The sequence below is a fragment of the Triticum aestivum genome, chromosome 1B, assembly GCF_018294505.1.
Source record: "Triticum aestivum cultivar Chinese Spring chromosome 1B, IWGSC CS RefSeq v2.1, whole genome shotgun sequence".
In the NCBI taxonomy this organism is placed as follows: Eukaryota; Viridiplantae; Streptophyta; class Magnoliopsida; order Poales; family Poaceae; genus Triticum; species Triticum aestivum.
Genome location: NC_057795.1, coordinates 468,844,725 through 468,871,641, shown reverse-complemented (window position 1 = coordinate 468,871,641; position 26,917 = coordinate 468,844,725). Strand labels below are relative to the sequence as shown.

At 50.1% G+C, this 26,917-nt stretch overlaps 2 protein-coding genes across 2 annotated transcripts; one reads left to right on the top strand and one right to left on the bottom strand.

Moving 5' to 3' along the window:
* Window positions 1-13,812: 13,812 nt before the first annotated feature.
* Window positions 13,813-14,607, bottom strand: LOC123092791 (uncharacterized). The gene is made up of 2 exons (XM_044514623.1): window positions 14,479-14,607; window positions 13,813-14,393 (listed from the first exon to the last, which is right to left on the bottom strand). Exons 1-2 carry the CDS (start codon window positions 14,541-14,543, stop codon window positions 14,096-14,098), a joined length of 363 nt encoding a protein of 120 aa, XP_044370558.1. The 5' UTR covers window positions 14,544-14,607; the 3' UTR covers window positions 13,813-14,095.
* On the top strand, window positions 14,507-16,190 carry LOC123092780 (uncharacterized). Its single transcript, XM_044514611.1, has one exon. The coding sequence runs from the start codon at window positions 14,650-14,652 to the stop codon at window positions 15,823-15,825; it is 1,176 nt and encodes a 391-aa protein (XP_044370546.1). The 5' UTR covers window positions 14,507-14,649; the 3' UTR covers window positions 15,826-16,190.
* The last annotated feature ends 10,727 nt before the right edge of the window (window positions 16,191-26,917 follow it).

Here is a 26,917-nt window from a genome sequence, read left to right as displayed (position 1 = left end):
AGTTGGCCCGAACCTCGGGGGCTACACCCAGTAGGTGCACTGGCACGCCCCCACAGAGATGAAATCACAAGAAAACAAGAAGAAAGAAGAACTTACCAAGACGGCGCGCTCCAAGTCGCATGTCTGCTCCACCTCGGCCTGGGCGAAGGCCTCAAGCTGCTCCGTCCGGCCTCGCAGGCGGCGGCTGACGGCGTCCAGCGCCGCCTCCTCCTGGGTCTGGGGCCCAAAGACGGTCGCGCCCCCGCTTCACGCGAGCGGCAGCACGGCGGCTCGGCGCCCTCCCAGATGGAGCACCAAGGCACGCCCACCGCTGGCCGTCTTGCGAAGCGGCGAGCACCTCCTCCGACGCCCCTCCCGGCGTCGGAGCCTCCTCGGATGCCGGGACGCCCTGCGTCGCCACCTCAGGCACCGCCGCCTGTGGTGCCTCCTGCATTACCGGCGGTGCTTCCGACACCACAACCTGCGGTGCCTCCTCCAATGCGACGCCGCCTCCACCGCCATCGGCCCCCGCGTGCTCGATCACGTCGGCCCGCGGCAAGGTTTCGTCCCCCACCTCCACGACTTCCCGGTCGAGGACCACCACCTCGGCCCGGCCTCCACGGCCGCGCTCCCTCACCGTCGACGGCTCAAAAACCGTCGCCGCCACCACCGTGCCCTCCGGCATCTCGCGCCAGGCCGGCTCCATGCCGCCTCGCGCCCATGCCGCCGCCGCGTCGGTCCAAGCCTGGACCGACGCCGCCTCCAACTCCGCCTCGGCCCGGTTCCTGTCCCGCTAGCCCAAGGCCTCGGCGTCATCCGGGTCCAGGCCAAGGTCCGAGTCGCCCCGTCCCTCCTCCTCGGCCTGGCCGGCGAGGTCGGACCGGCTCCTGTGGAATGCGGTCCCCTCGATGGCCGCAGCCTCCGCCGCCGCCCTCGCCAGCGCGATTGGTGACCTGAAGAAAAAATAAGAATAAGCAAGCGAAGACAAGGCTGGCCCAAAAAATCCAGGCACAAGCAAGGAGTAAGACTTACCCCGACAAGACTGGGACCAGAGTCGGCTTCGCGCGCCTCTTCTTGGTCGGCCTCCCAGGCTCAGCCGGATCCGCCGCGCGCTTTGGGGCCCGGGGTCGCGGCGCGATGCTGTCCTTTCCGTGCGGGCGGCTCGGTGCTGCCCCATGCGAGGACCCGGCTCCGCCCGCCTCACCGCCTCCCCCGCCCAACGCTGCTACACCAATAACCGGCATCAGTGTTGCCTACACTGCAATGCGCCCAAATGATTCAAGACAAATGAAGAAGAAAAAGACCTAAAGCTTACCCACGTGTCGCCCAGTGCTGGCGTCGGACTCGGCCACCTCCTCGCCGCCGTGAGCCACGGGCTCCTCTGGTGCCACCGGCGCCACCTGCTACGGCGACCGGGCGTAAGGGTGCCGGCTCACGTTCAGAAGGATCTCCCGTGACGCGTCGGGACAAATGAGAAGATGCACGGTGGAAAAATAACAAGACCAGACGCTCACCTGCGGCGCCGGGTTCGCCTGGCTATACGGCGCCTTGCCGAATTGCCAGATCTCTCCAAGGTTGGCCTTAGAGATGTCGCTCACGCCTCGCGCGACCTGCTCCACAGACAGCCGCGTCGACCCCATCCGGTTGGGGTCTTGAAGCCCGATCATCTCGCCGATGAGGCAGGAGCGCCTCTGAAGCGGGAGAACCCGGCGGGTGATGAACGCGGCAAGGAGGTCGGTGCCAGTGAGCCCCTCTTGCGTCCTCATCACCGTGACCCGCTCGCAGAGGTTGACGATCTCCTGCGACGGGCGCCGGAGCTAGTAGCCCTAGTTCATTTTCGCCTGCGGCAGCGCGACGGCGAAAGGGGGAAGATTGATGTGGTACGTGCCATGGTTGCGGACATAGAAGGAGTTCTGCCACTTCTTGGCAGAATCCTCGAGCGGGATCTTGGGGAAGTCCGCCCCCGACCGCTTCGAGATGACGGCGGCCCCGCAGTCGGCGAACTCCCCGGCCGACGGGCCCTGCTGCTTCAAGAAGAAGAACCACGCCCAGAGGTCGATTGTTGGCTCGACCCCTAGGTACCCTTCGCACAAGGTCACGAAGCCGGAGAGCTGGACGATGGCGCCGGCCCCAAGGTGGTGCGGCTGGAGCCCGAAGAACTCCAGGAACGCCCGGAAGAAAGTGCTCGCCGGCAGCCCGAAGCCATGCTCGAAATGCGTGAGGAAGACGACGCGCTCCTGCCCCTCGGGCCGAGGCCTCTGCTCGCCGTGTGGCAGACGGACACCAACGTCCGTCTCCCGCGGCAGGCGCCGCGAGGACCGAAGGTAGGTGATGTCATCGAGGGTGACGGTCGAGCCCATCCACGAGCCCGACGGCAGCGACATCGCCGGAAGAAGAAGAGGAAGAAGGACGGCGGAGAAGCTCTCTGCTCAAGGCCGCGGGTGCAGTTGTGCGTCGGTGGCAAGAGGCAGAGCGAGAGCAGGGGACGGGAGGGCGTGAGCGAGAATAATGTCCGCCGCCCCCTTGCCCCCCTCAATTTATAACCCCCAGTTCAAACGTGGGGGAGTGGGATCGTCTCCACGCGCTCGTTCCACTACCCCGCAATAAGTGCGCACGTACACACGCACTAACTATGCGGGGAACTGCAACTGGCCCCCAGACGCTGCAATAAATCCGCACGCGTGGCCAAGGGCGCGCGGCGGTGGGCCCCGGCCCGTCGCCCAGTCCTGTCACACGCGTGGCCTGTCAGGCCCCTCCGACTTCCGGGCACCATGTGACGCCTGCGCGAAGCCCAAGGGATCGCCTTAAGATTCGACGGACTGCTCGGTTCCCCCCACGGCCGGGATACTGCGATCAGGTTTCCGACAAAAACCGGCACACAGTGGGTGTTGCCGGACCAGGCGTTCACTGATTCCGCCTTGATCAAGGGGGAAGCTGCGAAGGCCCACTCATCCGAAGACGACGGACCTTCATAGCTTCGGGGACTACTGTCGGGGGGATGAACCCCAGGCAGGCAACGGAACCCGGATCTATTTCAAAAACAGCAGGGCCCGCATCGCCCGGCAAACCGGCGTGCGCTAGGCCGGGTCGCTCGACCCGGCAAGGCGCGCAACCCGGCCAAGACCGTCGACTCGGCAAGGTATGTCGACCCGGCCGCAGCGGCTGGCGCAAGGCAACTCAGCCCAGCGCAACCTTGACTTCCCCAGCAAGCCAACTCACCCGTGGCATCCACGGCAACCCAGCCGCGGGTCAGCTCCCGTCCCGTCCAGGCCGTACGATGGGACGAGACCTCAATCACCGATGACCAAGACTACAGTTCCCCCGCCCATGCCCATGGTCAGCCGGAGCGTGGCAACAGTGCCCCTTACCTACCCACTGACCAGGGCTGGCACGGCAACAGTGTTCCCGCCCTCACGGCTGACGACAGCAAGCGGCGGCTTGACGGAGAACACTGTGCGCGGCTCGACTCGGACACGCCATGACGATCGACAAGACGGCGCACAGTCCCCCTAGGCACACAGGGCCCGCACCTAGGGGAACTCGGCGAACCACAAGCCCCCAAGCGGGACCCAGCCCGGTACCCCGGACACCGACAATATGAACCCACCGACTCGGCATGTTACCATTGTAACCCTGGGTGGGTTGATCTATAAAACCCCCCAGGAGTCCACGCCTACAGGGGCATGATATGTGAGATCCCCGACATGCAAAGCCACACGGGATAAAGCAAGCAAGCAAGATAGGACTAGCCACTACATAGCAACACCAGAGAGAAGGAGCAGCCCGAGCCTTGGCCAGCCTCCTTCCTCCTCCATACAGCTCCAGGAGCGACATTGTACTATCGACCATCCAACTAAACTCGGTAGGACTAGGGGTGTTATCTCTCCAGAGAGCCCCGAACCTGGGTATGTCCGGCATCTCACGCCCGCGCATATCAACCTCGCCTCCGAAGCCCACCAGCGCCCTCGAGCCTCCTCCTCTCTTTAGCCATCCCTTGGCATCTGCCGTGCGCCCACCACGACAACCATCCCGGGTCGTAAAATTTACTAGATTATGACCACAATATGTTGTAAATAGAAGCCCAATACGTTCACGAGCTCTTTTGCCCACCTGAAACTCCTTTTTTTGCTCTTCGACATACCCATCCGTCCAAACCATGCTGCTGATAAACTTAAGCCTGATGGACAATAGTAACCTCGCATTCAGCAGGATGAATGTGACAAATCTAGTGTTTGCACGGTTGGCTACATATCATTCTAGCATTATTGTCTTCAATCAAATCTCATGAGAAGTGAGAAAATCCCGATGCTTACGAATCCACCGATTGGTTATAACTTTCTTACCCCGTCCTGTTGCCTAAATAGACATGAAAATTGAAAAAAGTTAAGGTCTAAAAAAGAGTGTCGAAAGAGCAACAACTGAACGGTTAATTCTAGTACACTATATGTGGGCTTCCAATGTGCGTGAAATTGTCACCTTTATATACAATTTCTACAGACATGGAAAACATTGCAGCAAGCCAATAATCTTGTTCAGATCAAAACTGTTCATTTGGATATATATATATAAGATCTTGAGAGAATCCAACACCATTGATAGGCCATCCATGAAGAAACTCTTCATTGAGCATAGAACATAATATTAGTACAAAATGTGTACTCTAAGATGATATAAAACTTATGTGCAGAAATTTAAAATGCAGTTTATGGTTACAAGTCTAGATGATAATATAAAGTACCTGAAGAACTGTGGAGCCAAACACCATATTGAAATGAGCATAGAGATCATGAATTGCACCCAAGGTCTCCAGTTTAGGCACAGAGAGGACGGTTATTTGCAATGGTGAATAACTAGAATCAAGGATCAACCTTTGAAGTGAAGAGGCATCTTGGATGATGAGCTGCCATCCGTCAAAAGAAATTCCAATTCTTAAAAGGTTAGGCGACTTTATTTGGAGACAACTGATTCTAACTGTGAAAACAAGCACCAAGCACTCCAGGGCAGGGCAACTGGAGTGAATGATGTTGTGCAATGAGGCCTTCGATATATGAACCCGCACGAGTGAAAGTTTCTTGAGAAATGGGAGTCAAAGGTTTAGTACCAGATTGTCTGGTAGGTAGCATAGCGCAAAGGTGGCGGTGTGGAGAGAGGGGTGAGGGAGTCCTAGATTAGGGGGTATCCGGACAGCCGGACTATATACATCGTCCGGACTATTGGGGCGTGAAGATACAAGACTCAAGACTCCGGCCCGTGTCCGGATGGGACTCTCCTTTGCGTGGAAGACAAGCTTGGCGATCTGGATATTATATTTCCTTCCTTGTAACCGACTCCGTGTACACCCTAGCCCTCTCCGGTGTCTATATAAACCGGAGAGGTTGGTCCTTAGAAGGCCGGTCACAATTACAATCATACCATCATAGGCTAGCTCCTAGGGTTTAGCCTCTACGATCTCGTGGTAGATCTACTCTTGTACTACTCATATCTTCAATATTAATCAAGCAGGAAGTAGGGTTTTACCTCCATCGAGAGGGCCCGAACCAGGGTAAACATTGTGTCCCTTGCTTCCTGTTACCATCAGCCTAAGACGCACAGATCGGGACCCCCTACCCGAGATCCGCCGGTTTTGACACCGACATTGGTGCTTTCATTGAGAGTTCCTCTGTGTCGTCGCTGCAAGGCTCGATGGCTCGTCTCATTGTCAAGGACAACATCACCTCTGGGGAGCGCTGGCTGTAGGCCAAACTCTTCGACTTGGCGGCTTCATTATGGCCGCCCCATCGGCTGTCGCGCCAACGATGGCCTCTCGGGTCATCACGCATAACCTTCGTGTTAATTCGGAGCTTGCCGAACAGATGGATCCGATAGAGCACTCCTCCCTTAATGAGATCTTGGATCGCATCGCCGCTGTGGGAGTCGCTATGGACTATGACCGGATTGGGCTTAAACCCGACCAAAGGGACATTAGATCCCCGCCGGCCACCCATGAGATGGCGGTAGTGGAGGAACCACACACGGGTTGTCCCCTAACTATGAGGACGAATTATGTCTGGATCACCGAACTCTGTGAGCCGAACACTTGCTCAAAGGAGGACATGACCCAGGCCCCGGACTTAGAATCGGGCATTGGGCCGAAGAGATTGAACAACACTCCGGATCCCGAACTGTCAAGCTCGGAACCTCCCATGCCCCCGGGTGTTAGATCGGATCAAAATCCGGATTCAACCAACAACACTCACCTGGACCTAAACCGTCTCTCCCGCATCAAGCAAGAGCCCCAGGAGACAGTACATCGTTACTGGGCCAGATTCCTCCTTGCGCTTAACAAGGTCAAGGACTGCCACGAGGAGGACGTAGTCTCACTTTTCTGCAAACACTGCATGAACAAAGGACTACTTAATGCTATAAGTCGCCGTGACATAGTACACTTTGTGGACTTGGCAACCATAGTACAAAAGTACTGTGCGATGGAAAGTGCCTGGAAAAGCCAAACAAAATTTTGGGATAGTATGGCCTTCACCAGAACCTTTGTCCGAAATAAACGGTCAAACTCTCGTAAATCGACCAATCCAATTCCCAAGAAACCAAAGCACACCCCGGGGCGGGGAACCGTATTGGAAGAATGGCTCGATGGGCCATGTAAACTCCACAGTGCTCCGTACACAACACCAACCCATAGCCTTAGGGCATGCTGGATACTCCGGCAGGTTGCAAAAATTGGCGAGGATCTTCTTGCAAGCCACAAAGTAGAACAACATCCTGCCAAGGAACGCGATATAGTACTAACAGTCTTTGAGACTTTCGCCTCAAACAATAGGCGCAAGCGAGCTCATTGAAGCCCCGCTGGAATCTGCCATGTGGCAAAAATAAATCCGTGGAATGACACTGCTATAACTTTCAATGCCAGTGACGAACCCCAATTCCAGACCAGCTGGGCACCGGCCGCTCTGGTCCTTAGCCCAATAGTGGACGGCTTTCGGCTCACTAAAGTTCTCATGGACGGCGGAATCAGATTAAACTTGATCTACGAAGAAACACTCAAGAAGATGGAAATTGATAAAAGCCGCATTGAGTAAAGCGGCACAACCTTCAGGGGAATTATCCCTAGTCGGAAAGCACGGTGTGCAGGAAAAATCACACTCGATGTGGTATTCGGCACGCCGGAGAATTACAGGTCCAAAGAAATCACATTCCAAGCGGCTCCTTTAAGAAGCGGATACAACACCGTTCTAGGGCGGGACACGTTCGCAAGCTTTCAAGCTATACCCCATTAAGGGTACATGAAGCTTAAAATGCAAGGACCCAATGCAATCATCACTCTAGCCAGTGATCCGGATGTCTCACTCTGCACCGAAAACAAAACCGCAGCACTAGCCTTGGAAGCATTATCCGAAGCCCTAGCAGCCGAAGAATTAACAACACCGCGCGCCACCGTGGACAGGGATGGCGTGATACTCGACAAGCGACCCAAGTCCACCTCATTTAAACCCGCAGATTAGATAGTCGAATTCCAAGTCCATCCAACGGACCCCACAAAGACAGCATCCATCGAGACACAATTGGGCCCCACAATGGACGCCGCACTGCGAGAATTCTTACGCGAGAATTGGGACATTTTGCCTGGCACCCATCGGACATGCCGAGCATCCTGCGCGGATTGGCCGAACATAGTGTTAACATACTAAAGGGATACAAACCTGTTAAACAGACCCTAAGACGATTTTCAGAGCCCAAACGGCAAGCCATGGGGGAAGAGCTAGCCAAGCTACTTGAGGACGGATTCATCAGAGATATCAAGCATCCAGACTGGCTGGCAAATTTGGTAATGGTACCAAAGAAGGACAAATCCTGGCACCTGTGCGTCGACTTCAAAGACCTCAACAAGGCTTGCCCCAAGGATCCCTTTCCCCTCCCTCGCATCGATCAAATCATCGACGCTACAGCAGGACACGACTCGCTGTGTTTCCTTGACGCATACTCTGGATACCATCAAATAAAGATGGCAGAGTCCGACCAAGCTACAACAGCTTTCATAACGCCATATGGCCCTTTCTACTTCAACACTATGCCTTTCGGGCTTAAGAATGCCGGCGCAACCTATCAACGCATGATAGGAACATGCCTGGAAAAGAAAATCAGCAAAATAGTGGAGGCATACGTGGACGAGATAGTCATAAAAACAAGACACGTCGAAACCCTAATAGATGACTTGAGGCTTATGTTCGACAACCTCCGAACATACGACATCAAGCTGAACCCGGAAAAATGCGTTTTCGGCGTCCCCTCTGGAAAACTGCTGGGCTTCATCGTTTCCAATAGAGGAATTGAAGCGAATCCGGCAAAAATCTTAGCTTTGTCGCAGTTGGCTATACCAACAGACCTCAAACACATCCAGAAACTAGATGGATGTGTGGCTGCTTTGAGACGCTTTATCTCCAGGTTAGGAGAAAAGGCATTACCTCTTTACCACCTTCTTCGGTGCACCGAACACTTCGTATGGACAGATGCAGCTGCGGCCGGACTCGATGAGATAAAGACCTTGTTGGCCAATAATCCAGTCCTAACAGCGCCAAATATCGGCGAACCTATGCTACTGTACATAGCTGCAACACATCAAGTTGTAAGCGCAGTACTCGTCGTCGAACGAGAGGTTGACGGATACAAATTTCCGCTCCAGAAGCCGGTTTACTACATATCCACAGTCCTCACCCCATGCAAATCCCGATACCCACACTATCAAAAAATAGCATACACGGTCTTCATGGCATCCCGGAAGTTGCGACACTACTTTCAAGAGTGTTCGATTACGGTGGCCTCCGAAGTACCGCTCAATGACATAATAAATAATCGCGACGCTACGGGCCGGATTGCTAAATGGGCTATTGAGCTCCTTCCATTTGACATAACATACAAACCATGGCGGGGTATCAAGTCGCAAGTGCTGGCTGACTTTGTCGCCGAATAGACAGAAGTTGAACTCCCTAAAGAGTACGGCGCGTATTCCAACTTGATCATGCACTTCAACAGCTCTAAAATGCTGGCCGGACTGGGAGCAGGTGTAGTCCTGACGTCTCCCACCGGAGACATGGTCCAGTACGTCCTCCAAATATTATACACGGGCTCCAACAATGCACTCGAATATGAGGCTCTGTTGCACGGTCTTCGGATGGCAGTCTCTATGGGCATCCAACGCCTGGAAGTGCGCAGGGATTCGAACCTCACAATATCACAAAAAAATGAAGACTTTGATGCCAAGGATCCGAAAATGGCGGCCTACCGTAATGTCGTCCTTACAATGTCCGCTCGGTTCGAGGGGCTCGAATTCCACCATGTGGCTCGAGAAAACAATCAAGAGGCAGACGTCCTTGCCCGCATCGGTGCTAAACGCGACCCTGTCCCACCTAACATATTCCTGGAAAGGCTGTTCAAGCCATCCGTGGTATGGGAAGGGGAGTACGGCAATAGCAGCACGGATCCGAATACATCCCCAGATTCCGAACTACCAGACATAATCGGAGGCTCTACCACCGAAATAACATCTTCGGCCCACGAAATCATGGTTGTCACCGCCCCGTGGACTGAGCCCTTCTTGGCCTACCTAAATAGGCAGGAGCTCCCCGAAGACCAAAATGAAGCACGCTGCATCGTCCGGCGTTCTAAAGCTTACAAAATCCATGAAGGGGAACTCTATAAGAAAAGTGCGACCGGAGTGCTCCAAAGGTGCATCTCCGAAGAGGAAGGGCGGCAGCTCTTGGCTGAAATCCCTGCCGGACTGGGCGGGCACCACTCCGCGACTCGAGCACTAGTCAGCAAGGCCTTCCGTATAGGTTTCTATTGGCCGACGGCCCGAGCAGACGCACAGGACCTTGTCCAACACTGCGTCGGTTGCCAGCTCTTTGCCAATCAGAGTCATATGCCCCCTACCGCTCTCCGAACAATCCCCATAACTTGGCCCTTCGCGGTCTGGGGGCTGGATATGGTTGGACCCCTTAAAGGGGGAAGCCACAAGAAAAAATACTTATTGGTCATGGTAGACAAGTTCACCAAATGGATAGAAGTCAAACCAGTCAAAACGGCCGAATCCGGACCAGTAATAGACTTTGTATCCGGGGTCGTACACCGATACGGTGTCCCCCACAGCATCATCACGGATAATGGCTCAAATTTCACAGCCGATGAAGTGAAAGCTTGGTGCGGCAAAATGGGCATTAAGCTCGACTACGCTTCAGTCTACCATCCTCAAACAAACGCCAGGTCAAACGGGCAAACGGTCTCATCATGAGCGGCATCAAACCCAGACTAGTGCGATCCTTGATAAAGTAGGACACGCACTGGGTCGAGGAGCTCGACTCCGTACTCTGGGGGCTGCGGACCACGCCGAATCGCACCACTGGATATACACCATTTTTATGGTGTACGGCGCGGAAGCGGTACTACCCTGCGACATAATACATGATTCGCCACGCGTGACAAGGACATGTATTAGGGGTAGGGTAACATGCCTGACCTAAAGACCCTACCCATGGACATCGTACACTTTGTGTTGGGCCCCTGGGCCAGATCGCCGTCCAGATGTACCGCAGCTTGAAAGTCACTCGGACGACAACGACCACTCGGAGCACGGCACTCCACTCGACGAGCTCATTCCACTCGGCCGTGTAATTCACTCGGATATGCGAAGACCAGTAGTCAGCATGACGGTTTTGTAATGGGCAGGCATTATGGCATTGATGCTCCACTTTGTAACATAGGAGGTGAGGGGGTGGCGCACTCTATATAAGCCACCCCCCGCCACTAGACTAGGGGGTCTTTTTTCTTCCATCTCTCTCTCTTTTTCACCATTAGTCTCAGGACTATGGGGATCCGTTCCCCTCTCATTGTAATCTCTGGATACATACTAAGATAAAACAAAGCCTCTCCGGAGCACGAGACGTAGGGTTGTTATCTCCACCGTGAGAGGTCCGAACTCGCTAAAACCACCGTGTCACCCATATGCATCTCGATAGATCATGCTCCTTTATCCTACCCCTCTCTTATTGTCGGAATCGTTACCACGACAGTTGGCGCCCACCGTGGGGCATGGTGTCTATCGAGCCATGATGCAAATGGTTTTTTCTTCAATCTTCAACAGCGAACCAACTACCATCGCTAAAGAAATTGGCCGCTAGAGCTTTGGTCATCGCTTCATTCGTACAAACAAAAGATCAGGAAGTATCCATTTGATCTAGTCTTTTTACAGTACATTGTCTAATAACGAGTTTGTCTTTTCTTCCTATAGGATCAGACACACCCATGCATGAATAAATCAAACAAGAGACGAGGAAGGAAAAAGGGCATCAACACGGTGCGTGAGTCGTGGCCATCCGTCCTCACGCACGGCCACCAGTGCGCCGGACTGCACCTCCTGCTTCCTCTTCTCAATCGACTTCAACCCGCCCGTCAGCCGGCTGCAACGAGCGCAGGCGCTCGATAGTCCGTCTGGCAGCACGGGCGCTCGGCTGTGGTCACTGTGACGTGCGCGCAGGCGTAGTACTGCAGCGGCCTCTCCGCGACGTCCTGACACAGGCACACAGCACGTTGCGGCGGCGTCCCTCGTGAAACGCCGCACGGCGACCCCCGCGATGGATGCACGGGCGGAACGCGGCACCAACGCTGGGGCTGTCCATGTCTCCGATCACGACAAGACGGGAGCTGCGGGATCGACTCAACGCCGCCCACGCGCGGCCTCGCAGGAAGACGCCACCCAGCACTTGGATTCGTCGCGGCCGCCTCTCGCGGTGGATCCGTGCCAAAAACCGCCGCTGTCGTGGCCGTCCAGGGAGCTCTGCACCTCGACTTTCACTTTCCTTCTATTCTTTAATTTCTTCCAATTTATCTCGTGCATGCAGGGCATGAATGGCCGTGGGAAAGGAAAACGTCCACTACATGCATGGGCGGTTTTAACTCTTCCTTAATTACCGACTAATTAACTCCTCTTGCATGCACGTACAGATTTTGGACGTGGGCACTTTCCTTGTTAGGGACTGCGTGCGCCACCTTTTAAAGGTATAATTGCTTTTTTAAGCGCCTCGTCAGGTGAGGATTTTCAGCGTCAGTTTCTTAATTACCGCGGTCAAAACTTCTAAAGGTATAATTGTGCATGCATGCATGCATAACCATCCACGGCCTTTAATCCTTGCAAGATGCATCCGTGCAGGGACCCTTTGTCCATCAAAATATATCCGTAGCTATGTTTCCTACTAACTTGCAGGTCACACGTCCGTCATCGTCTCCGGACGGTGGTTCACTCGGATAGACATTCCGTTTGAGCTATGTACAGACGACTAACGTGTAGTCACCCGACCGGCTCAATCTTTTATTCCACTCGACTGATGGCGCGGCGACCGGATCGCAGCCCAGATGTACCATTCTAATGGGGGCACGCTGACACGCGGGTGCACTCGGATGAGGCGTTCAGTTGGACGGCGCTCGTCTGGTTGTCAAGTCCCTGGATCCAGTTGGTCGATTCACCTTTTAACTCGGCCGGCTAACGTACAGATTTATCGGAGGCTGGCTGCGCCCCTGCGAGCGGCCACGCCATCCTCCGACACCAACTGCCCAACGCAGCACAGACCCGAAGCGACTCCATCCTCGAGCCAGTCACGCCCACGTGCGTGCGCGAGCTTCCTCTTCCGCTCAGTCGCCCTGCACGCCGACATCTGTTGGACACGTCCTCACCATTCGGCCACCCCTTGCGGCCATTCGGAGGACACGTCCTTATCGGCCTGCCTGACAAGCTAAGTATTTATTTCGTATTTCAACCTCGTACATTTTATAGATGGACGATTAAACTTCTGGCAATGTGCAGGTTTTATTAGACAATCAAAATGTCCGGACATTCAGCCGCCCCGCGCGTTGTCATTGGTTGGTCACCACATAACCACTCGGTCGGCCCGCGCGTCGCCACTCGGTTGGTCACCTCATAACCACTCGGCCGCCCCGCGCGTCGTCACTTGGTTGGTCACCTCATAACCACTCGGCCGCCCCGCGCGTCGTCACTCGGTTGGTCACCTCATAACCACTCGGCCGCCCCGCGCATCGCCACTCGGTTGGTCGCCTCATAACCAACAATTTCTCGCGCGCCTTCAGACAGCTAAGTCATTTTACATTATGTTATTTCCGTCTTCCCGAGTATCCCGTAATTCACACATCACGTTCACTCGGAGCCCACGCCACCGAGTGTACCTCTACGCTCGGCTGCTTATTTTCACATACTTGTTTAGTACTAGTTATGTGACTCACGAGTCCAGCTTCCATTTTTTCGCATACATCATTCACGAACACCATGTGTCGTTCTCCATTTCGAGTTTGCATCGGTCCTCGGGACTGCAACTCAGTTGAAACACTACACTTCCGTTTTATTTGAGCCAGCACTTCGACAAGTTCGAATGGATCCTTCGCTCTTTCAGACTCTTGCTGGTTAACCAGCAAGCCCCTTGCACTCCCAGCGGGTGTCTATGGGTATTATTCACATAATTTATTTCAGCACACATCAAATTTCCTCAAGAAATTGTTTCGTTGGCTTGTGCCATTTTTTACACAAGTTACGCGATCACTCGACGGATCTATGCGCCAAATTCATCGCTGCTCGGACTCGGTCACCATACTGGTACCATCGCACCACAACATCGACCTTGTCGCTCTGTTGACTTCAAACACATCCAGCCAACCCCTCTGTGGAATCCTCTTCATCATATCAATGATATAGACCTCAACTTTGCCCTGGCAAAAACTAAGTTCACATGGCAAAAACATCGACCAAACTAATCGAAAGTTAATTTGTCATGACAACACAACTAAAAATATGATATGTATAATGTAAATATACCATTCCTATAGATGATAATTTGCTATGCTACCGCACAATTACAAAAAGAATAGCAGCAACAATCAAATAAGTCATTCCTAAAAATCAAAACCACTGTCCACTACATGTTCACCACACTGTCCTCTGCATTGGGGATCGAGCAGAAACCTCACCAGCTTTTTGCGAACCAGTCAGAGTCCTAGATCCCCTGTTCACCCCCGCGACGACCGCAACACAGACATGGAGTGGGCTGCCACCGGAGAAGAGGCAGTATCACTGTCTCATTGGCGCAACGGGGAAGGGATCCACCAACGACGGCTTGCGCTGCGTCTCAAAACAGGCCTTCCCGGTGGCGGTGAGGTTGCGGTGGAAGCGGAGCGGCTTGGGGACGAGCTGGGCCTTAAACGGGAGCGGGCGTGAGGGAATGTGGAGGTCGCCAATGGCCATGTCCGCCGCCGCCGCACCCCCTTCCCGCGTGTGCGGCAGGACTTGTAGATCAGTTCGGGAATGGTGGGATCCTGAGGAGTCGGAGGCGGCATTTCCGACGATGGACGGCGGCGGAGGCGTCATTCTGCATAGCGGTCGAGAGGAGAGATGAGATGGGGATGGCGAGCAGAGCGAGAGAAACGAGCGGCATGGGGCAGTGGTGAAGGAACCTGGTGGCGCTCGTCGGCCATCGCCGGTCGCGGAGCCGCGGGGGCCGAATTGATAAGTGGCACATTTTGGTAAACTTTTTTCCAAATCCGCGAAGGTATCCGGCTCCCTTGTCTTTTTTAAGGTATCTCCCCCGGAGGCCGCCCCTCCCACACTAGTCCGCCCCATCCATCATGTTCGCCTCCATCTGCCAGCGGCGGCTCGCCCTCCGAATCCATCAAATCGCTGGCCGCGGCGGCGGCACAAACCCCCTCGAATTCATCCCTGGCACCATCCCTCTCGCCCACTGCTACACCTCGCCCGCCGTCGCCGAAGTCCCAAGCTCGGAGCCCTGCCCCGACACCGTTTCCTACCTCATCTCGTGCGGCCTCTCCCCCGCCGCCGCTGGCGCGGCCACCACCGCTCAACACCTCCGCATCCGCTCCACCGACAAGGCCGACGCCGTGCGCGCTCTCCTCAAGGTCTACGGCTTCACCGACGCGGACATCGTCCGGACCTTGCGCAGCGCCCCGGTTATCCTCGTCGCTGACCCCGAGCGGATCCTCCGCCCCAAGCTCGACTTTTTCGCCTCCCTAGGCTTCGAGACCCACAAGCTCGCAACCGAGCCTTTGCTGCTCGCACGCAGCCTCGACAAGCACCTCGTCCCCGCCATCCAGTTCCTCCGCGGGATCATCGGCAGCGACGACGACCTCCGCCGCGCTTTTCACCGCGTCCCCCGAGGCCTCGCTGTGGACCTCGACAACAACATGCGCCCCGCCGTGGAAGCTCTCCGCCGCGGCGGCCTCACAGAGGCCGACATTTCGAAGCTGCTCGTCATCCGGTTGGGCGTGCTCTTGTCGTCACCGGATCGCATCAGCGAAATCTTTGAGGAACTCAAGGCGATGGGCATGTCCGTCTTGGACCCACGCTTCCTCTACTGCTTCCGTGCGATGTCCGGTGTTAAGAGGGGCTCATGGCTGCGGAAAATGGCATTTTACCAGAGCTTCGGGCTGTCAGAGGGTGAGTTGCTGCAGGCCTTCAAGACGCAGCCCACGATATTCCTTTTCACCGATGAGAGCATAAAAAAGAAGGTCCGATTCCTGCTGGACGAGCTGAAGCTTGGAATAAGTGATGTAATTGCGCGGCCTGTAGTTCTAGGCTATGGCTTGGAGAAGTGCATCCTGCCGAGGTGCGCCGTGCTGAGTGTGTTGATGAGGGAGGGGAGGATTCGGAGAGATATCAAATTGCTTCAGGCATTGCTTGGCAGTTCCAGTTATTTCGAGACCAGGTATGTGTTGAGGCATGCTGATGATGTGCCAGATGTTGTTAAGGCATATCAGGGTAAGATCAAATTTGAAGGATTCAAATAGGCTGGTCTTCTAGAATGATATAATTCTAGATTAGGCTTATGTTTCTAGTGCCAATGTTAAAGATCAAGTCATGATTCATGATTCTAACAGTACTTCCGAGGACAGTTTTGCCCTATTGGTAGCCCATGTTACTGAGTATCAACTACATTTGTAGTTTAACATCTATCATTTTGCATCCTGCAGCCTATTAAAATCTAGAAACATAGTACTCCCTCCGTCCCAAAATAACTGTCTCAACTTTGTACCATAGCTATTACAAATTTGTACTAAGGTTGAGACACTTATTTTGGGACGGAGGGAGTAGATGGTTTGTTGTTGTATAGAGACTGCGTCAGTATTGAAGTTTCTTGATCTTGTATGTTCAACCAGTTCTTTTAACTGTTTGTGCTTTTTAGATTGATTATCCCGATAACTCTGTGCGTGACAAACATCACAATGGAACGAACCCTGTGTTGATGTTTACGTCTTACTCTTTCCACTACTCATATGAATGAACTATGAAGTCTCTGGTTCTTTCAAATAAATAAATGTCGCCGTGTTATCCAGTGTAGAGAACTTGCACTTGTTATTTCCCCTCCCTAGATATAGTGCTGATGTGTATCGAACAGAGGTGTGTGTAGGTCGGCCATTTGCAAGTTCAAGTCTGTAATGATGCGTAAAAAATGGATTATGTGGGTGGGATCATGAACTTGCTATTTGGGCTAAAATGTCGATCTATTCACGTACAGTAATATGTATTACATATGGTAAGGTCTATCCTAGAGAGACACCCCTATTTATGGTAAGGTTTATTCTGGAGAGACACCCCTGTTCTTTTTTTTTTTTTTGAATTTTCACCGGGGGAGGAGGGGGAGCCCCTCCACCACCTGAATTATATTCATTTGCCTATAAGGCTTTGCAGCCTTTTTGCAAGATGGGTTCAAATGAACCAGAATTACAGGGGGACACGGAAGAAGAGATAAAGCAAAAACAGAATACTCCAAACATACAAACAGGGGAGAACAAAGAGGGAAGACACATCCCAGCACAACACAAAGCACCACCAATGTGATCGAACGGCATTGGCCAGCCGACCAAGCCAAGACACTGCACCATCGACGCAATCGAAAGGCTTCACGCATCCGAGAGTGCACAACGCCACAACACCACCTGTGCCGGGGGTGCATTCGAAAGGTCACGCGAGGCCGAGACGACGCCACGGCGCCTATGTGCCATAGGCGAAGTCAGCATCGCCAAGCAAACAAGACCATGACACTGCACCGTCGACGCAATCGAAAGGCTCCGCGCATCCGAGACTGCACAACGCCGCGACACCACCTATGCCGTGGGGCACATTCGAAAGGTCACGCGAGGCCGAGACAGCGCCACGGCACCTGTGCGCCACCGCCGCTGTCGCTTGGCATCACCTAGCAGAGAACACACTCAGGAGTGCAGGAGCAAGAACACGAGAAGAACACCCCCGAAGAAGAGCTCAAACCACCGTCGACCCCAACCCGGCCGCACCACCACCATCCAACCGCCAACACAAACACCTCAACGCGGCCAAAGGCATGGCCGAGCCAAGATCACGAAGACAGAGCACCACCTCTCCACTGCTAACGCCCACACGGACCGCCAACGGGACCACCTCAAGCCACTGGTCACCCTAGCCAAGGCAAGCTCAAAGACGAAGCCCCAAGTGGGAGTGTGACGTTGAGCGCCACCATCGCCCGATCCGGGAGACCCAAGATCCAAAGTTTCCTCCGGAGCAATTTAGGAGGGAAGACGAACACCAGCAGCACGACGCCTTCAACAAGGATACGGCGCCCACAGGCACCGCCGTCGTTGGCTCCAACCGAAACCGGAGCCCGGCTTTACGCCGGCAGTGTCACGCCCCCCAACCTGCAGCCTGCTAGCCAAACCAACACACCAGCAAGAGCACTCACAGCCTGACCACGGAACAGAGGCCGCCGCACCATGCGAAGCCTCCAGATCGGGAGAGCGAGCAGAGCTCGATCTAAGAGGCAGCGAGAGCTGCACCTGCATCACGCCGAGTCCGCCGCACACCTCGTGCGTAGAAGCCCAGCGCACTCACCCCACCCATCCCGAGGTCCAGCTCACCGGAGAGAGCAGGAATCGGCAGATCCGTCGCAGAAGACAGCAGACGCCCAGGCCCGCCGCGGCCGTCCAAGCCGAGGCAGATGGCTCCGCCGCAGCCCCACGCCGCCCTCACGGCCGGGGGAACGACCAGCCGCCACGAACGCCGTGAGGCACCACAGGCAGCGGCCCAACCCGCCAGATTGGGAGGCGAAGCGCATCGCGCGGGCCAAAGATGGCCGGAGCACGGGACGCCCACCCCCCGCCGCAAGCACCGCCGCCCTCCCACCGCCACGGAGCACGAACGGCGCACGCGGAGGAGCGCCGCGCCGCTGCTGCCGCACGAGTCCCCGCTCGCAGCCGGGCCGCTCCGGCGCGCCAGAGCCCCGCCGCCGCCGGATCCGCGCGGGGCTTTGCCCGGCGGAGGCTAACGGGCGGCGGCGAGGAGGGGGGAAGCAGGGGGGGCGGCCGCTGTGGTGGCGAGATGCGCCGCCGCCCGAGTCGCCCTGGGGAGGACGACGCGGGGGCCAGGATCTTCTGGGGACGTCTGCAGAGAAAAAGTTCTGTGGACAATATACAAGGGTAAGCTAGTCCAAAACCGGAATCGCTGCATACCTTATCAGACACAATACTAACTTCTCTTGTTCCGGATCACCGAATGAGTATCTTGGTCTGTATATTATGTTGTACCTGGTCAAGGGCAGGATAGATCAAGAATCAGAGAGTTTGAGTCTCCAAACTCGGCCGCCTGTTGCATCCTACAAGAACTCGGATCTAACAATGATCTGGCATGTGTTGATGTGCATCATGGGATCTTTATGGATGTCCAGAACATTCGATATTCTCGAGACTATGTAAGCTGCTTTGATCCGTTTGATCTTATGTAATGGCACTACTCATTTCATGGTCATTAAACTTCTGGTATATCTATAATGCCTGCCATTTTCATGGTCATTATGCTTGTGTGCATCGAGTCACTTACCTTCTGAAACTAGAGCAGCTGCTGGAAAGATGCAAACGCAGAAACAACGCTTGTGAAAATCGTTCGATCTGCAACCCTATAATTATTTCAAGTGTTGCGGGACAAGATAACAGGATGAAATAGCACAATTCAAACCATAAATAAGATGCAAATATTTCTAGTACAACCATATTTCAAATGTAAATATTACATCCAAGATAATCGGATGTCCAAAGTTTTTTGAATTCAATGATTCCAAAATCAACGGTGCTCAAGTCAAAATCGGCATGTTGCCCACGCCATGTGCCCCGTGAGCTTCATCCCATAATATATTGGCGTAAATGGACTGCCCTCAGTCATGTGGTGCAACACGACAACACGTCCGGGCTATACACCGATGCGCTAGCGACTTCACATTGCAGTCATGGATCACATGCAAGTTGTAGGGCATGAAGTTCTTTTTCTCATGAAATGAACCACAAAAGTTTTGCCAAAAGATCGTGCCCACTTGCCTCATGCCCACAAAGTCTGCAGATACGACCTTGCACGCCACAAGAACTCAACCTCCATCACCGAGTACCTCGCCATCGTGCTTACTCTGGAAACGACGAGAAGTTCAACAAAAACACTCAATGGCATTTTACAGAACACCTGTCTGACATGGATCCGCCATGGAGGGCGTTGACAGGGAGTGGAGCGTACCTGGCTATGGACGGATCCTAGGTGGACGGCGGCGTAGTCCATGGCGGGAAGACATGTGGGTGGGGATTGTAGACATCCGGCAATGCCTAGCCAGCAATCGGAGAGGTATAACGACGATGTCGGACGAGGAGGGCGCAGATGCAAAGAAAGTGGGCAGGGGGAGCGAAAAAAAGTGGACCGGGAGGGGGATTGAGTAGGTAGTGGGTGTTGGAATCCTACGTGGCGGTCGTCCGGACCAGCAAAATCCCTCAATCTGCGTCTGGTTTGCGGGAATTTAGACAACCAAACTGGTCTGTGGACTGTTGGATGGCAAATTATGTTCGAACAACTCCCTCCAGAGGAACATGATCATTTTGAGGGTCCATAACCAAAAGAAACCAAATGTTTGTCCAGAAGTAGAAGACTGGTATAACAAAGCAATGGGGGAAGATATCACATGATACTATGATACCATGTTTCAAAACTTAAATTTGATGTTTCAAAAACTTCTGAAAAAATTGTGAATGTTTACAAGACATGTGTCCACAGTCTTGAAAAATTCAGATAGAAAATCAAAATATACAAGGAGAAACAAAAAAAAGACAAATCCACGTGTGAACGGTGTCGTTTAGCATTTGTCATTTTTTGACACTATTCATGCTAAATTTGTCTTTTTTGTTTCTCAATATGTATATTGAATTTGAATATGATTTTTTAGGGATAGTAGACATCTATCTTGTGAATATTCACTTAAGATCAGAATTTTTTATAACATGTAAATTTGAGTTTTATGACATGGTATCACATGATATTTTCTCCGAACCAAAGATACCCCATCCCCCAGGGGTAAATGCATAGAACCACGACATTTGTGTCACGATTAGCAAAAAAACACCACTCTGCATTTCATGACATTTTGCACCGAACCAAAATTTTGAAAGTGGCAGAAAACACTGAGTCATTTTCTGACCATGTTTCCTGGCTAACACCCTCATGACCGACAATAGTGACGTCGCGCCGTTAACGGCCATTGACTCCGCTCCTCGAAGCGGCTCGGTTGGAACGAACCGGAGCGCTATTTCTTCCTCCTCACTCGCACTGCCCCTCCACCTCGAACTCGAGCGGTATGGCGGCGATGGGATCTGAAGAAGGCGGAATCGGATCCATTGACGAGAAGTGGAAAGAGCACGGAGTGCAGATGGGGGCAAATGGCGGTGTGGCAGGGGGTAGTCACAACGAGGAGGAGAATTGTTGTGGCGGTAGCCTGTTCCGTTCATCGTCGCAAACACCGTCGGCGGTGGATGTCGCCCGCACGGCGGTGGAGGGGCCATCCACTGCAAAAATGCCCCCTATGTGAGCTGCAATCCAATATCGAGCTACCCCCTCTCTGAATACCCACTTCTCTCCGTGAAACTAGGGTTCCAGATTTGGAATGTTCAAAATATATTGATAGTTGGTTAGTTGTTAGAAATACAACTTGTTAGATGTTTGGTACTCCTAGTTTATGGCTTTTTTCTATAATAAATGAATGATATTGTCCTGTTTTACTGAATGTATTGAAGTACTAAATTTTGTGTTAACTAACTGAATGTTGTCGCCCCATTTGATTGTAATTAGGATTGATGCTGACATTTTGTGATAGGGATAACTTAGACAGGACAATGGCCAGGTCTAAAATTACATACAACAATCTGATGGCTATTATGGATTTGGAGGGCTTTGGCAGTACAAATTACATTCATTATTTGAACCGAGGGAACTGGCATAGCTGGTCTAGAGTTGCTTAACAGCAATGCAGTGGTTGAGAACATTCTCAGAGAGTTTAAGCACAGAAAATGTGTTAAGTTTATTGTGCTTAAAGGAGCCATCCCTACTCCATTTTATGTGAATGGAGCTTCACAAATATGCGAGAAGCAGACTCCCATCAGTACCATAGGGGAGCCTATTGTAGATGCAATTGACAACTAAGGGGTTCTGAACACACAACATAGCAATAATATCGAGATTAAGGACAAGTTTCTGTTGTGGTTTGAAGAATACATGGATGAAAGTGAAGATGGAGAAGAAGAAAGGGATTTCAGTGTTAATTTTATTTGGCCACCTGGGTTTGGTTACGATCCTAGACAATTAGGTGTTGATGAAGAAGATGTTGAGTTGCTTCATAGATTGGAGCAGTTGAAATTGCAAAGATAGGATCATTGGTACACTATGAAGGAGACATGGATGGGGATGTGCTTTATCAACCGGAGGAAGAGGAAATGGATGATTCTGAGCATGTGCCTTCTCCTCCAAAGAATAAGAACCCCAGAGAGTTGGGACTTCTAGCAGAGCTCACCATGAAGATGCAATTATTCCTTTTCATGACTAGATGCCTTCCAATGATGAATTGAGCAACCCTTTTGATGTTAATGATAGTGATTATGATGGTGTTGTTAAAAGGAATATAGTTTTATGTGGTAAGAGGAAAAGAAGTCCTAAGAAGAAAGAAGACATGATTTGGTATGATGAGAAAGCAGAAAATCTTCATCAATAGATATGTGAGCACTTATGTTTTGAATATGGGTACCAATTCAGAAGAGCACTAAGAAAATTCCATGTAGTTCAGTTGAGGAATTTTAATCATCGGAGGAATTGCAAAGACAGGATAATTGTTTATTGCAAAGTGGATGAATTGCACTAACTATTTGCAGGCAATTTTAGACAGAAATTCTAGCAATAAATTTGGCATTTACACTTTCATATCTGACAGGTAGAAGGTTAGTGAACAACATACACTTTCTACTCATTTTCAAATGTTTTTATGTTTTTTGTTTTACTATCAATTATAAAATTGAGAAATTCATATTTATTTCCTTAGGGCTTGCTAAATGATGTTGGTCAATTTTTCCCAAACTAGATGATGCCCCGCGTGTTGCTGCGGGAATCGTTGCAATATATTCTGATCAAATTTGGTTGTCCTGATCTTATCACTCCATATATGAAGACCTATCCTCATCAATGTAAAACTAATGTGTTATCTATAACAGGAAGCTAGTTGGAATCGATGAAAATAACAACTAAATTACTTTGAAATTGCATACCAAGAAAATGACTATCTTTGAGTTGAGACTACACATGACAAAAATGTGGAGTGGAATGATACGTCTCCAACGTATCCATAATTTTTTATTGTTCCATGCTATTATATTATCTGTTTTGGATGTTTAATAGTCATTTATATGCTATTTTATATTATTTTTGGGACTAACCTATTAATCGAGGGCCTAGTGCCAGTTTCTTTTTTTTTTGCCTATTTTAGAGTTTCGCCGAAAAGGAATACCAAACAGAGTCCAAACAAAATGAAACCTTCGCGATGATCTTTCTTGGAGCAAAAGCAAACCAGAAGACTTGGAGATGAAGTCGGAGACGCAACGAGGAAGACACGAGGCAGGAGGGCACGCCCAGGGGGTAGGACGTGCCCCCACCCTCGTGGGCCCCTTGTAGCTCCCCTGACCTAGTTCCTTCGCCTATATATACTCTTATACCCTGAAAATATCCAGGGGAGCCATGAAACCACTTTTCCACCGCCGCAACCTTCTATACCCATGAGATCCCATCTAGGGACCTTTTCCGGTGTCCTGTCAGAGGGGGATTCGATCACGAAGTGCTTCTACATCAACACCATTACCTCTCCGATGAAGCATGAGTAGTTTACCACACACCTTCGGGTCCATAGTTATTAGCTAGATGGCTTCTTCTCTCTCTTTGATTCTCAATACCATGTTCTCCTCGATGTTCTTGGAGATCTATTCGATGTAATATTTTTTTGCGGTGTGTTTGCCGAGATCCGATGAATTGTAGATTTATGATCAAGCTTATCTATGTATATTATTTGGTTCTTCTCTGAATTCTTATATGCATGAATTTATATCTTTGCAAGTCTCTTCGAATTATCAGTTTAGTTTGGCCCATTAGATTGATCTTTCTTGTAATGGGAGAAGTGCTTAGCTTTGGGTTCAATCTTGCGGTGTCCTTTCCCAATGACAATAGGGGCAGCAAGGCACATATTGTATTGTTTCCAACGAGGATAAAAAGATGGGGTTTTCATCATATTGCTTGAGTTAATTCCTCTACATCATGTCATCTTTCTTAATGCATTACTTCGTTCTTTACGAACTTAATACTTTAGATGCATGCTGGATAGCGGTCGATGTGTGGAGTAATAGTAGTAGATGCAGGAAGGAGTTGGTCTACTTGACACGGACGTGATGCCTATGTTCAGCATCATTGCCTTAGATATAGTCATAATTATGCGCTTTTCTATCAATTGCTCGGCAGTAATTTGTTCACCCACCGTAATATTTGCTATCTTGGGAGAAGCCACAAGTGAAATCTATGGCCCCGGGGTCTCTTTTCCATTATACTAAATCTCGTTTACATCTTGCTAGTTTTCAATCTACTATTTTGAAAAATCTTTACTTTCCAATCTATAAACCAAAAATACCAAAAATATTTACTTTACCGTTTATCTATCTCTATCAGATCTCACTTTTGCAAGTGACCGTGAAGGGATTGACAACCCATTTATCGCGTTGGGTGCAAGTTGTTGATTGTTTGTGCAGGTATTCAGTGACTTGTGCGTTGTTTCCTACTAGATTGATACCTTGGTTCTCAAAACTGAGAGAAATACTTACGCTACTTTGCTGCATCACTCTTTCCTCTTCAAGGGAAAACCAACGCAAGCTCAAGAGGTAGCAAGAAGGATTTCTGGCACCGTTGCTGGGGAGATCTACGTCAAGTCAAGCCATACCAAGTACCCATCATAAACTCTTCTCCCTTGCATTACATTATTCACCATTCGCCTCTCGTTTTCCTCTGCCCCACCTCTAAAACGATTTTTAAAAAGATTTAACTTTTCTTCACCTTCTTCCCGTATGTCTTTTTGTTTGTGTTTCATGTGCCTTCTATTTGCTTGCATCCTTGCTTGCTAAAAATCTATTGATATGGATCCACTTAAAGTGTTCTACTTGGATCATCTTTGATCTATATGTGCTCGTGCTGAAACCCCAACTAGTTTAGTTGAGGGAAAATCTTTTGATGAGCATGCTCTTTTTATGTGTCACCATTTGTCTGAAAAAGGGAGACTCTTATGGAATCAAATAAATAGTTTGTTGTGCTATGCTTGGAATCTTTGTGAAATTTATGATTTTACTTGTTGCTCTAAGAACCCTGAAAAACACCTTCCCTACCTTTGTGAGTTTAACGATAATGAAGTCTTATCTTCTTATGCAAAGGGTGTTTATAGTTACTATGATATCGAACAAATTGAAGAATTTGTTGGTTTTAAGGGTGCTTACGAAGTTGCTTCTTTGATTGAAAAATATGATATTACTCTCTACAAATCTGAAAATTTTGATGTACTTAAATATTGCTATGAAAACTATGCTCATAATGTCTATGTCAAAGAATTTATTGAAAGAATGACTGTTGCTTTGGAAGAAAATAATGATATGCATGAATCTATAGATAATTATGATTCTGATGATTTCATTGAAATATCCCTTGATGAACATGATGCTTGCTATTCTTGTGACCATGACGCCAATACTTATGAAGACGAATTTTCTATAGTTCCTTATGTTAAACATGAGATCATTGCTATTGCACCCATACTTGATAGTTCCTTCAATGAAAAGCATGATTGCAATGATGATATTATAAATTCTATTAATGTCAATTGTGCTAGTAATATGCAAAACCCTAAGCTTGGGGATGCCAGTTTTTCTATGTCTACTATTTGTTGCAATGATCATGATTGGGGTGATTCTTTTTATGATCTTGAAAATTTCTTTAAGCCCCATGATGAATATGAGATTGATAATAGTTGTTTACAACATTATTGAAAGTGGGTTTGGAAGAGTGTCAACTTTAGATCCCACATATTTGGAGAATGTTCAATCTTATGAATTTTTTTAGAAAACTGGGTTTGGAGAGGTCATGACTTTAGTTAATGTTAATCCCACTATTTTGGAAGAGTGTCAACTTCGCATGCATGTGGATCGTGTTGAGAATATTTTATGTGATAGCTATTTTGTTGAATTTTCTTATGATCCCACATTTAATTATTATGAGAGGGGAAAATATGGTTGTATAAATTTTCATGTTACTAAATTACCTCTCGTTATGTTGAGATTGCTATTGTTTCTTTCCGCTTCCTTGCATATGCTAGTTTCTGCTTGCTATGATAATTTATTTGACTATAAGATGCCTATGCATAGGAAGTATGTTAGACTTACATGTGTTTTTCACGTGTTTCATGATGCTCTTTTTGCGCTTCAATTCTTTTCTTTCATGTGAGCATCATCGAAATCTCAATGCCTAGCTAAGGGCGTTAAACGATAGCGCTTCTTGGGAGGCAACCCAATTTTATTTTTGTTCTTTTCTTTTTGATCCTGTTTAGTAATAAATAATTCGTCTAGCCTCTTTTTAGATGTGGCTTTATGTTTTAACTAGTGTTTGTGCCAAGTAGAACCTTTGGGAAGACTTGGGTGAAAGTTGATTTGATCTTGCTGAAAAACAGAAACTTTTGCGCTCACGAGATTATTTGTCATTTTTAATAGAAGAGTGATTTTGAGCTGATTATTTTTGAAGAAGTTTAATAGACAAATTCCTCACGTCCACCAATTTATTTCAGAATTTTTGGAGTTACAGAAGTATTCGAGATTTACAGATTACTGCAGACTGTTCTGTTTTTGACAGATTCTGTTTTTCGCGTGTTGTTTGCTTATTTTGATGAATCTATGAGTAGTATGGGGGGGTATGAACCATGGAGAAGTTGGAATACAGTAGATATTACACCAATATAAATAAAGAATTAGTTCACATCAGTACCTTAAAGTGGTGATTTATTTTCTTATACTAACGGAGCTCATGCGATTTTCTGTTGATGTTTTGTGTTGTGAAGTTTTCAAGTTTTGGGTAAGGATTTGATGGACTATGGAATAAGGAGTGGAAAGAGCCTAAGCTTGGGGATGCCCAAGGCACCCCAAGGTAAAATTCAAGAACAACCAAAAGCCTAAGCTTGGGGATGCCCTAGAAGGCATCCCCTCTTTCGCCTTCGTCTATCGGTAACTTTACTTGAGGCTATATTTTTATTCACCACATGATGTGTGTTTTGCTTGGAGCGTCTTGTATGATATGAGTATTTTATTTTTAGTTTACCACAATCATCCTTGTTGTACACACCTTTTGGGAGAGACACGCATGAATCGTGATTTATTAGAATACTCTATGTGCTTCACTTATATCTTTTGAGCTAGACAATATTGCTCTAGTGCTTCACTTATATCTTTTTAGAGCACGGCGGTGGTTTTATTTTATAGCAATTTTTGAACT

What these genes read in the sequence shown, in the direction of transcription:
- LOC123092780 (XM_044514611.1), top strand. Translation starts at nt 14,650, where the DNA reads ATGTTCGCCTCCATCTGCCAGCGGCGGCTCGCCCTCCGAATCCATCAA.
- LOC123092791 (XM_044514623.1), bottom strand. Translation starts at nt 14,543, where the DNA reads ATGTGCCACTTATCAATTCGGCCCCCGCGGCTCCGCGACCGGCGATGG. An exon ending in TGGCCGACGAGCGCCACCAG is followed by an intron (nt 14,394 to 14,478) that starts GTTCCTTCACCA and finishes ACCGCTATGCAG; the next exon opens with AATGACGCCTCCGCCGCCGT.